We start from the raw sequence: 12967 nt of genomic DNA on the forward strand, positions 1-12967 counted from the left end.
CTAATTGAGAACCCACCACAGTGTACTGGGAGGGAGCTTCACATGCCCCCCCCCCTCAGTGATTTAGTCTGCAATATATTGTAGTATACATTGCATTGTGGAAAATCTACTGTTGATTTTATAAAATTATTTTTGTATAATGGCTTGAATTAAATTTTCAAATGAAAAACTCAAATATCATGGTTCAGTTTTGTTCATTTCGAACCATGCCCCTGTTTTATCAAAGATCATACTACTCATTTTATGAAATTAATTTTACAAAATTACTTCAATTAAAGTTAAACATACAAAAGTCAAGTATCATGGTTCGATTGTGCTCTAAAAATGAAACATTCATTTCAAATGCGGCCCTGTCTTATAAAAGAATCTACAGTTGATGTTATAAGCTGCGCCTTTCTTGCTTAAGTGGTAATAAAACTTATCAAATGCACTTGTGATGTTAGGGCTTATAAAAGTGTTAACTTTATTCAAAATCGAACTTTCTGTCTTTGATTAGATTTTTTCAGTTATCAATACTTATCAGAAGCATTTCAATACAAAACCTATGTAAGAACACTCTCAGACAGATCAAGGACATCCGTGTGAATTTTTTTTTTTAAATTGGCAGCCGTTTTAGAGTCTATAGGGCACAAACTCACCTAGAGTTCCTTTCATATAATATAAGCATTGTCATACACAATGGATGGGTAAAATTCATTCCCTGTCATGTCTTCTTACAAAGAAAAAAGATTGAGAGGTGTGGGGGAGGGGAGAAGGAAGATAAGGTAAAAAGGGAAAAATAGGAAATAAATAAGATAAAGATAGATATATAAATAGCTAGAAAAATAACCGTTCAAAACGGTTTGGCATCACTTTTATGTAACCTTACAAACATGAAAACCAAGTTATAATAATACTGAACCTTATGTCTACAATCCTTATTCTAATCTTGATCAAAATGCACCACATGATTTTAATTCTTAAATGTCTAAAATTTAAGGCTTTTAAGCTTAATGGGGTTTTAAGAAGAAATTAAAATTCATTGAATTTTGATCCTTTGGTATCTAATGACTATGGATCAAATTTAATGCAAATATTCACATTTTCAAATGGAAGGTTATGCCCGTAAGTCCCCTAAAACTATTTAGCATACTTCAAAGCAGCTGAAATTTAAGGAATATTTATCAGCTATTACCAAAAACATTTCACAAAATTCAAAACTATATGATTTTTTCAACAACGGGTTTCCACTGCTTTTTGCATAAAACTAAATTAAAAACACTTCACATTTTGACTCCTGTGTTCAAAAATCCATACTGATCAGGTAATTAATTTTGAAGTTAACACGTGAGGCTGCTTCCCAGCCGAGTACAACATGGTAGTTTCCAAATCCATGTTAACAAATTTGTTAACATTGGACTCGACTGCTTTTGACTCCTCGTTTAGCAAGATTGTTTTTTTGAAATTTGTTTACTTACTCTTACTAAAGCAAAATTGAGAATTGAAATTGAAAAAAATGAAAAAAAGAAAAACAGAAAAGAAAAATCTAAGAAAAAAAAACAAGAATTAAAAGAAAAAAGTGAAAGAAAATAAAAAGAAAAAGGGTAAAATGTTAAGAAAGAATGATATAAAAAGAATGAAATAAAGAGGAAAAAGAAAATGAAGACCATAGAAAACAAAAAAAAGAAAAAAAAAAGAAAGAGACCATAGAAAAAAAAAAAAAAAAAAAGAAATGAACGGCTCTTGTCTTGGGAACACTATGACAGGCTTATGGGTCTGATCTTTCTGAAATGAAGCATATACATCAAATCTGTTGCCAAGGTCATTGGAAAAATGGTTGGCTCATTCTACTGCTTCAGTAGATGTCTTACTGCCGATGCAATCTTCTATCTGTATAAGAGCCAAGCAAATCCTAGGATGGAGTACTGTCACCACATCTGGACAGGAGCTGTTCGTAGCACCCTAGCTTACCTCGACAGTTTAAAACCAATTTCATAACTTAGGATGTGATGCCCTTTTCTCTTTCCTGCAACCTTTTTCCCACAGAAGAGACGTTGTGAGTCTGTCTCTACTCTATTATTATTTTCATGGTGCTCGTTTGAGCTCCAATCTATAGCCTCCCCCCCCCCACTTACCAAACTTTCACAAAGAACACTCGGCTAGCTAAAACCACTATCAATAATGTCCCTCACGCTATCTGTGCCTAAACGTGGATTCCACGAATAAAGCTTCTTTCCTTGAACTGCCATCCGTGGAACTGTTCAACTGGTTTGTTTCCTAGCTGACTACAATATGGTCGTAGTCAAGTTCAACATAAACAAGTTCTTGTTGAACCGTCCTCTCAAATAATCAAATTATACTAAATTCCGCCACTAATGGTTACTATGCTATTGTCCTAATGGTTACTTTACACACAATTAATTCTTATCCTTAAGTGGCCTCAGGGCTTTGATAAGCACTGACCCCTTTGCAACAAAGAAAAAAAGAAAATGAAAAAGAAAATGAAGAGAGCCAATAAGTAATGCAAATCTGAGTCAAAGAACAAAATTGTTTTTGTTGTTGTGTAAAGAGGCTATCAAATGAAATGCCTTCAGTAAAGAATGTCCACTCCTTAGTTTATATGTCACAAATCTCTTGGAAAGCCAACCCTCCCTGCTTGCCACCCATCCTCTCAAAAGAGCTCAACCAGCAATGACCCACAAACCTCATTTGTAAAGTGTTTTTCTCCCCACCCTCTCTCCCAAATATCACCACCACCACCACTGACTGCAATTCTCTTAGATCAAGAAAAAGTACCAAATAAAACAAAGGTTCCCAACCTGGGAGTAATGCCAGAATACTGAAGAACCGCAAATTGGCAAACTCAATTAATGTAAACAGTAATCTTTCTCTTGAGATGCAATGCCATAAATTGTATATTTAATCTACATATCTATAAAAGTAAGAATGTGTGTGTGAGGACACTTCTCAACCTATACACTCAATGAATTTTTGATCTACAGACATGAAATTTGGTATATAAGGTATTCAAACATAAGGAAAACTTTTTAATCAATTTTCATCCGGAAAAAAAGGGCTGATGAAGAGCCAAAATTAAAACATTGGTACTTGGGGTTCATTGGATTTTCATCTGTTTATCAACTGTTTCACGACCGTCCATGCACGAATCGTTCACATTATGTAAAGAATAAGTAGGTCTGAAAACAATTTTTTAAGATCGTATCAAGCTGGCCTAATGGTTATCATATCTGACTTACTGTCTTTAGGTTTTGGTTTCAATCTCAGCGCACGTTTTTTTTTTTTTTTTTTTACTTACAAGAAGTGAACTGTTTAAAAAAAAAAACAATATTCGCATGCACATGTCTCAGTTTCCGTATGAATCAAAATATGTTTTTGTGTATTTTATGACCGGGCAACACCGGGTGGCCTGCTAGTAGTCTATAAGTCACAAGTTTCAGAAAGTAATCTATTATATAAATCTCACCTGTTTAAATGTATGTATGTATGTCTGCCTAAAACTTTCGACAAAGGCCACGGATTTTCATGAGATCAGTATCGTTTTGAAGATCAACCCTTCAGACGACAAACATTGAAAAATTGGCTAAAAACATTCATTCCTTCATCCTCAACTGGGCACTTTTCTACAAGGAGGGGTCGCTTTTTTTGCCAATATTTTCAAAAGTCATCCCCTCTTTTCGATTGACTAGCCTTAATTTAAACCTTTGCCATTTCCGGTTTGGTGATGGATGCAACAGCAAAGACGACATGTTTTCTTTCTTTCATGTTCTTTTCCTCCTTCGCGGTACAGGTTTGAGCCTGCCTACTACCACTTTTTTTTTTTTTTGCTTAACACACACCTCTGGGCAATGCCGGGCACCCAGACTAGTTTCACAATAAATCTATATTTCTCTCTCTCTTCTGTGATAGAACCAATGTAGAGGTCCGGTGATACTCTGGGCCATCTCCTTCTTGATTGTAAGCCCCATGAACCCTAGTATTGAGAAATATAACGAAAAATGGAGATAGTTTGCATATCAAGTCTAACGTAAATAAGTTCTTGATGAGCCGTTCCATATAAGTTATCAAATTTTACAAATTTTCATTACTAATGATTATTATATTGTCCAATTTCTACTGTACACTCTTTAACCCTTATCCTTGAGTGGCCTCTTGGCCTTGATAATGTGGTGATACCTATGAAAAAAAAGAAAAAAGAAAAAGTCCAATGTGAACAAGTTCTAATTGAATCGTCCCCCTAAGTGATCCAAGTTACAAAATTCCCACTGTTTACTATGCTAAAATCACAATGACTAATGTATACCTATTAACCCTTATCCTTGAGTGGCCTCTGGGCCTTGATAAGTGGTGACACCCATGAAAAAAAAAAAAAAAAAAAAAAAATGATTGGATCTGCGAATACATATCACTCATCAGCGATAAAAAAAAAGAATTAAAATGGAAATTTTCTCTACTCAAGTATGCTTTCTTCCATTTAGTTCCATTTAATTTACGAATGAGTCACAGTTTATGAATGAAAAAAATAAGGATAAGCATTAATGAAACGAATTGATCGTCAGATGAATGATGAAGAATATTATGAGAGGATTGAAAATTATGAATGGAATGAACAAAAGTTGATTACTTATAAAAATGCTTTATGACAAGTATTTATTAACATTGAACTTGAATGTTGTAGTCCATAGACAAGCAGTCTCGTAATGAGTTCAAAACATGCCAGAACATAAAACAGATGGTTTGTTTGTTTTACAGCATATCAACCCTTTTCAGGTTATTCATGCCGAATCTAGTAATTTTGGAAAAAAGGTTTTATGCTTCAAGTTCTTTGTATCTACAAATATTTGTTCATAGAGTTTGGTTTGGTCGTTTTGTAAAGGATTCTGTTGTTTCTGTTTTTGGCTTTGAAGAACATGATTAAGTTTTGCAAAGGGAAAGGAAGAAAAAATAATAACATTAATGTTTTGTGCATTTTAGATCTGGAAGCCAGTATCTTCTGAGAGAGAACTGTGGAACTCTTCCGTTTGCCTGCTTTCCAGCCGACTACAATATGGCCATCTTCAAGTCCAATGTAAACAAGTTCTTGATGAGTCGTTCCCCTTAAGTAATCCAATTTACCAAATTTACACTACTAACGATTACTATGATATTATGCCTTTGACTACTGTCCCCTCTTTAACCCTTATCCTCGAGTGGTCTCTGGGCCTTGATAAGTGGTGATTACTTTGAAAAAAAAAAAAAAAAAGGCACAATTTTTTTTTTTGATTTCGATACCCTCAAAAGTTCTGACTTTTTTCAATTCCCCGATTCAGATTAATCATACCAAAAATAGTTTCTACCCATAATAGTTCCACTACTTTCCCTTCTCTAAATACATTTTAAACTCAGTTTCCAATTTCTGACACAATTCTGAACCTGTATAAGAGTCAGACACATCCGAAGAGCATAGAATAATGTTACCACATCTAGGGATGTTCCTCCTATAGCACTCTTTCTTGCCTTGATAAAGTAAAGAATCAACTTTGAAATCTAGTGGTGATGTCCTCTCTTCTTCTACAACAATGTTTCTCACGGAAAAGGTGTTGCTAATCTTTCTCTGCTCTATTGTTTCGTTCATGGTAGGGACTCGATCAACCTCCAAGCTTTGCTTCCCTTCTGTAAAACATTCACAGCAAATACTCGTCTGTCTACAACCACTATTAAGAATTTTCTTTTCTTTGTGTACTTAAAACTAAGCGAAACTACTACAAGTTTTTTCTAGAACTTCACATTTGTGGAATATAGTATTACAGGGATGCTTCCCAGCCAATCCAGTGATAAATTTTTGTTAAACTGTAAATAATCAAATTCCACTCATCATTTTCAATCCTGTCATGATCAACCGACAATCTCATTAACCTTTATGCTTGAGTGGCCTTTTGGTCTTGATAAGTGGTGACACATCAGTGAAGAGGAAAAAAGTTATTATACTGGGACTAGTAATGGGATCATTCCAATATTTTTCCCTAATTCCAATACAATTACCGATTCCGTACTAAATTACAGATTCCGATTTTTTTTATAAATCTAGATATTTAATTATAGACAAGTAATTTTTCCCGATTAGCAAAAAAACATGTTAAATCTCCAGATGTTTTCTCAAACTTAAAAGAAAAACACTTGCGAGGAAGATCTATAGGTTTTACTACAGGGTGACCCCAAAAAAAAAACAAAAGCTAAATGGAGGCCATCTAGAACATATGCTGCAGAACGGAGAAAAAAGGGCCAAAGACCCTAGTGTTTTGATGTGGTGTTTTGAATATAATAAACTAGTTATGACCAAAGTTTCATTTCATTCGAACAAAACACTAAGAAACGGGGTCTAATTAGAGTTGGGACCCGTTTTTTTGGGTCACGCTGTATTACTGGCAGTTTAAAATCATTAAATATTTATTATATCATTATCAGCAGTAGAAGATATTGCTTTCAGCAAAATCAATTAAAAAATAATTAAAATAATCAATTTTAACATCAGAAAATCGGCACATATATTTCCAATTCTGATATGGATTCAAAAGTTCCAATTTTTCCAATTCCGATGCAACATTAACACTGACTCATATCAAAACTGTATCCCAGTGATCAGAAGACTAAGAAAAGAAAAAGAAATTTCTTGCGTTTATTTAGGATTACACTTTTTTTTTTTTTTAAAAGAAGTACAGAAAAATCTTTATGATGTATGCACTTGTCACAGAACTTAGATGTTATATTCCAAAAATCAAATGAATTGATCAAGTTTTTTTGTTTTTTTTTAAACCAAGAAAATCAAATTTTATGAAAAAATAAGATGGGGGGTGGGGGTCTGGGAGCCGCCATTTTGTTTTAAAATTTAAGGGCGACAATTCAATTAGAGATTTTATTTATAGTTAAAATAATACAAACTTTTTAATCACTAAAATTGTAAATTTTGATTTTCTTATTTAAAAGAAAAAATACTTGATCAATTTGCATGATTTTTGGAATATGACATCTTTGTCTCATGAGTACGTATATCAAAAAATTTTTTTCTGCATTTTTGTTTTTTTAAATAGTGTAATTCTAAAAAAGCACTAAATTTTCCACATTTTAATTATATATATATATATATATATATATATATATATATATATATATACACACACACACATTATATATATATATATATATATATATATATACACACACACACACACATTATATATATATATATATATATATATATATATATATATATATATATATATACACACACACAGAGGTAATTTTTTTCTTACTTTGAGAAGATTGTGAGTGCTTTTCTCCACAAACAAATGCGGAATACCATTAATCATATCAAAGTCTTTTATATTCATCGGAGTATTCAGATCCCGCCTCGTAAACCTGCATTTAGCAATAGTCTCTTGAGGAACCTGCAAATAGAGAAAAAAAATATTTAAAAATAATTAAGTTCTATTAATAACACATAAAATTTTATGTTTGTTTGTAGGTCTGTTCAAGTAGCCAAGGTTTCTCCATGCACAATTTCAACTAATTTTAGAGATAACTAAAGTTATCCTTAATGAAGCCATTTGTCTATATGGAGAGAAGTAAGCGGATTTGGGGTTTACTTTCAACTTGTAACCCTAGCTTCCTTTTAATGTTCTAGCATCTCAGGATATTGCTTGTAAAAAGAGAATTGACATTTTCTGGGTTAGCTGAACATTTTTTTTTTTTCTTTTTCAATTATTTTTACTCACCTTCACCCCAAAGAAGGCATATTGCCACTTGGACGTAAGGGGCCACTAATTTGGACCATATTTAAGAAACATTAAGATGCTGGTTTACATAACATTTGAACTTCTGCATGTCAGTACTGTTTGGGAAGCAGGTAGCAGGAAGGGAATTCCAAAGTTTAGATATTCTAGGGAAGAAGCTATTAGATTAGAATAGCTTCTGACATTTGGGGACCTCGACAGTGAAGGCATGTGATTTTGTTGCTAAGCAGGTTTGTCGGGGTTATGTATGTACAGAGGGCACAAGTACAATGAGTTTATCAGAGTAAATTCCATTAAAATACTTGTAAAACAGGCACAGGGATGCAACATTGCAGCAATGGGACAGGGGTTGGAGTCTAGTTGACAAAGTGAGACCTATTAGATTGCAGACCCTTTTCTGGGCCCTATCCAAAGAGGATAGGCTAGTGGTAGATACTCCATCCCAGATGTTGCAACAATACTCCATACATGGGTGAATGGTAGCCTTGTAGAGATACAGAATACTCTCAGATGTGAGCAGTTGCACGAGATGAAAACAAAATGTGGTTTCTTACCACTAACTATATTCTCTAATCGTAAACGTTTTCAGACAGAACTGTCCCAAGAGGGAAAACGAGGGCAAATAAGGCAAGATGTAGACATGTAAGGGTAGAGAAAATAAAAACAAGAAAGAAAAACAAAGATAAAGCAGATGAGAAAGAGAAATGAATTCAAATAGCGAAAAAAATATATAAGGAGGTAAGGCCCTGGTGATTTTGTCAACTTTTCCTTATTAAAAAATAAAAATGCAAAAAAAAACCCAAAAACAAAATAGAATTCCACTAAAAAGGGAGAGAACTTACATTCCTGAAATTTTCAGAAATTACTAGGTTTTAAACCATAAGAAGGTCAAAGTAGCCTTGTAGATATTTAGAGTATCAATAATAGAAGGAGAGTTGAATAGAGTCCCTTGCTGTGAAACCCGTTACAAATTAAAATCAAGCTAATCTTGAACAAATAACTTTCAGATAAGAGACAGAAAGGAGACTAAAAATACTTACTGTGAAAAGGGCTTTGCAGTTCTGGATCATAAATACAAGACATTCGTGTGCCGGCTCCAAAATCTCTTTGGAATCAGGAACTCCTTGCTGCTTTTTATTTCGCCGAAGACTCGGACTGGCTGTACTTTTTACATTGACAAGGTTAAATAAAGACGGGGCAAAACACACAGCTAAATTACTTGCCGTCATCTGCAACGATAGACAACACAAAACATTGTCATTAATACGTGGAAAAAAATAAATAAATGAAAATAAAAAAGAATTTTCAAATTGATTAACACATCCAACGTGACCAAAAATCATTTGAGGATAGGAGTTAACGAGATCAAAATAAATGCCAACAAAGAGATGAGGAAAGTCATAATCTCAATCAATAGTATATGAACTGTGTTTTTGATTACTTTTGAAGTTCTCAATAAGAAATTTGTTTACATTGGATTTGAAAACTACCAAGTTGTAATCAGCAAGGAAGCAATCCTGCAGTAATGTGCTTCACAAACTCTTACAAAGATGCTTGTTTAGAGAAATTTCATATGGTACTATGCGCATGGAGAGAAAGAATTTGTAAAATGGTACAAAACTTACTGTAAAACAAACTTTTTGCTGCTACTAAGCAAAAGTTGGCTAAAACCAGATACATCCATCAAAGTTGACATATTGTGATTATATGTTGCGCATGGCTATTTAATATTAAGGTGGGTAGGTTGGCTAGTGGATATACTAGCTAGTACATGTAAGCATGTACATGGGATACACCGTAGCTAAAAAAGTCAGAAAGGATCATGGATTTGACTGATTTTAGGAATCCAGTATCAAGAGTACAGATAAGTGATAGTTTTTTTGCGCAAACTTCTTTAAGTCTTGAAGTTTTTCATAAAGAAAATAGTGTCGGAATAGCAAACTTTACCTCCCTTCCTTTTTCTAATTTATTACATGGTCCTACTTAGTAATGAATGATTAAAAACTATTTACAATTTTACAATTACTATTTTTTTTTTTTTTCCCATCAAAATAGGCTTCAATGTTTTCCCATCACGTTGCGAGACTATAAATTTCATGTAGAAATTATAGTTTTTCGCTTATCTACAAAATCTTGGCACTTGTTTCTAGTCATCTTTTACTTTTTTTTTTTTTTTTTTTTTTTTTTTTTTTATTAGATCTGTGTAAGTAGAGAATCCAAGCCAGTTTTTTGTGGTGGACATTAAAGTCACCAAATACATGTACTTGTGCGCTAGTGTCAACTTGTCACTGGTATTTAATTCAGGAGAGGTGTGGTTGAAGATTGCACACATCCTGCCACAAAAATTTCACGCGCAGGCACCCCTAGGTGGGTATCCAGTCTGTCAAAGACTGAAGGAGGCTTTTACAAAATACAAATATTGAAAAATTCTTTCACTAGCATGGTTATCGTTAGCATGACACACTGTAATTTCCTGAAATGACATACAGACAATGTGCATATCTGAGTGCCATGGCTATGGAAACTTGACTGATGGAATTTCTGGAAATTTTTCCACCAAATACCATTATGCTTTTTGAAGTCGTAAAGCAGGTGTAAAAATAATGAGTATGTGAATATATTTGTATATGTTGTAATTTATAAAGGAATAATAATTAAAAAATAATTTAAAAGAAAGTGCACAAATTTTTAACAATGGAAGATTACAAACTAATTAATTTTAAACCAACTAATAACTCCATTTTGTTTTAGAAATTCTAGTCATTCTTCCACAAATAAATGAAACTGGCATCTGTATGTATTATGTTCGGCAACTTTTGAGATGAGGATTTATTTAGATTGTTATTCTCATCTTGGTTGTTTTTTTCAATCTATACTATATATATTTAATCTATAATATAAATCTCACCTCTGTTTAAATGTATGTATGTATGTATGTCTGTCTGCCTAAAAACTTTCAACAGAGGCGACAGATTTTCACGAGATTGCTATCGTTTTGAAGCTCGACCCTTTGAACGACAAATATTGAAAAATTGGCTAAAAATATTAATTCTTTCACCCTCAACTCGGCACTTTTCTACAAAGAGGGGGGGTCGCTTTTTTTTGCTGATATTTTCAAAAGTCATCCCCTCTTTTCGATTGACTAGCCTTAATTTAAATCTTTGTCATTTCCAGTTTGGTGATGGGCGCAACAGCAAAGATGTAACTTTTTTTTTCTCACATTCTTTTCCTCCTTCGTCGTACGGCTTCGAGCCTGCTTATTTACTACCACTTTTTTTTTTTTTTTTTTTTCTCAAAACACACCTCTAAACACCCAGGCAACGCTGGGCACCCAGGCTAGTCTTTATAGAAATCATAACCTTTTTCTCATCTGCAAAATATAAATATTGTACAGTTCCTGGACAATATCAAACAATCAGTAAACACACCTCCCTGTAAAACTTTCACAACAAGAACTACCACCAATTCTCTAATTATAGAGGATGAGTCTCCTTCCTGCTTTAGTTGCTTGGAGACTAGGTTAAAAAAGTACCAATTGCAGGGGCCAAAAACTAAACCACCTGGGTATTACCTACGAGATCCACCCTCCCATGCCTTCCACCCAGCTGGGGCAAGTTTATCATTTGTTGCCTGAGGCGCCCCAACCAGAAAGTGCCACAAGAACACCTAAGCAATTTTTGCTAGGCAAGAGTGTCACTTTTTTATGGGTGCTTACTTGACATCTCCACCTTTCAACCTTGTGTCACATCTTGCTGAAATGGGCAGTAAATCTCTACCACCACTGCAAATAGCTTCCTTTTCTTCTGCTTCACATCAAATGAAATTTCCATGAAATAAGTTTCTTTCTAAGAACTTTCTATCTGTAAAACATGTTAGCACAGAATTTCTTCCCTGAGGCCTGCAACATGATCATCTTCAAGTCTGGTGTCAATACATACTTGTCGTGAACTTCATTCAATTTCTTCATTTATTCATCAACGTTCAACTGACAATCTATTCATTTTGTTAACATTTATCCTCTAGTGGCTTTTAACCTTGATAAGTGTTATGGCTCAGTAAATTTAAAACAAACAAACAAACAAAAAGCTATTTGTAAAACTTTTAAAGACTCTTCAGCATTTAAAGTTAATGTAAATTGATTACCCACTCTCAAGTTTCCAGCTTTCTAATCCAGAAATGGGTGAACAATCTACCTTAAATTCACTAGACAAGACTTTTTTAAAACTTTTACTGTGCCTATAAAAATAGACATTTTTTTTTTTGCCTTCTATTTTGCACAAGAAGAACAGACTGTCAAATGAACCATCTTGTTTGTAGTGCTTGATTCACATGGAACAAGTTCATCCACCCTTTTCACCTCAGCGATTCACGCGAGTGATGTAGTATTAATGGAACCTCTCGCTAATTCACCAAAAATAAAAATGAGATTCTACTGCTTTTAGGCGATTACATGCAAACAACCTGAAAAAAAAATAGTTAAGGAACAAAAAAAAAAATTTAGACTTAAGAATGGAGGATTAATTTCACATATAAAGGTAGCGTAATATGATCATACACATCCGGGCGATTTAAATGTAAAATGATCACTCATGTCCGTTGCATCTATGGTAAAATTCTCACTCACTCCCGGACTAGATAGCTGGACACTTGGAAGTGGGCGATATGTTTACTTCAATTTAAATACAAAAGTAATCCCCAGTTATCAATTTTAAAATATTGAATTTTTCTTTTTGCCACCTACTTTTCAAGCTGTTTACATCTGATCACCTTAAAAAATAAAAAAAAAAAATGTGCAATCTTATTTTTGTGTTCAAGGTATTTAAGGTAAAATGCTCACCCACTTACAGACTAAAAAGCTGGGAACCTTGAAATGGGTGATCAGTTTACATTCAATTTAAACGCAGTCATGATCCCTGCTATCAAATCTAAAATATTAGATTTTTTTTTTTGTCCATTTTTATATATAGATTTTTTTTTTTACCACATGCTTTTTAAGTAGCCTCGTAGGAGATGTCCTTTTCTCCTCCTTGCAACCTCTATCTCACAGAAGAGATGTTGCGAGTTTGTCTCTGATGTATCGTTATTTTCATGGAAAGTGTTCAACTGAGCTTCAATCTATGGTCCCCCCTCGCCAAACTTTCACAAGAAACACTCGTCTAGCTGTAAACACTATCAATAATTTCCCCCACTCTTTATCTGTG

General features: G+C 33.7%; 1 protein-coding gene across 7 annotated transcripts in view; it reads right to left on the reverse strand.

The window, feature by feature from the left end:
• The window catches only part of LOC145258202 (rho GTPase-activating protein 7-like), a 671840-nt gene that overhangs the window by 49021 nt on the left and 609852 nt on the right, over positions 1-12967 (reverse strand). For all 7 annotated transcript variants that reach the window (XM_080116103.1, XM_080116114.1, XM_080116150.1 and 4 more), the window contains 2 exons: positions 8807-8995; positions 7287-7421 (listed from right to left, as the gene is read on the reverse strand). In XM_080116103.1, the coding sequence (XP_079972229.1) occupies positions 7287-7421; positions 8807-8995 (324 nt within the window). The remainder of the gene's footprint in view (positions 1-7286; positions 7422-8806; positions 8996-12967) is intronic.

Source organism: Euprymna scolopes, chromosome 3 (assembly GCF_053919585.1).
Source record: "Euprymna scolopes isolate OS-2025 chromosome 3, ASM5391958v1, whole genome shotgun sequence".
Taxonomy (NCBI): Eukaryota; Metazoa; Mollusca; class Cephalopoda; order Sepiida; family Sepiolidae; genus Euprymna; species Euprymna scolopes.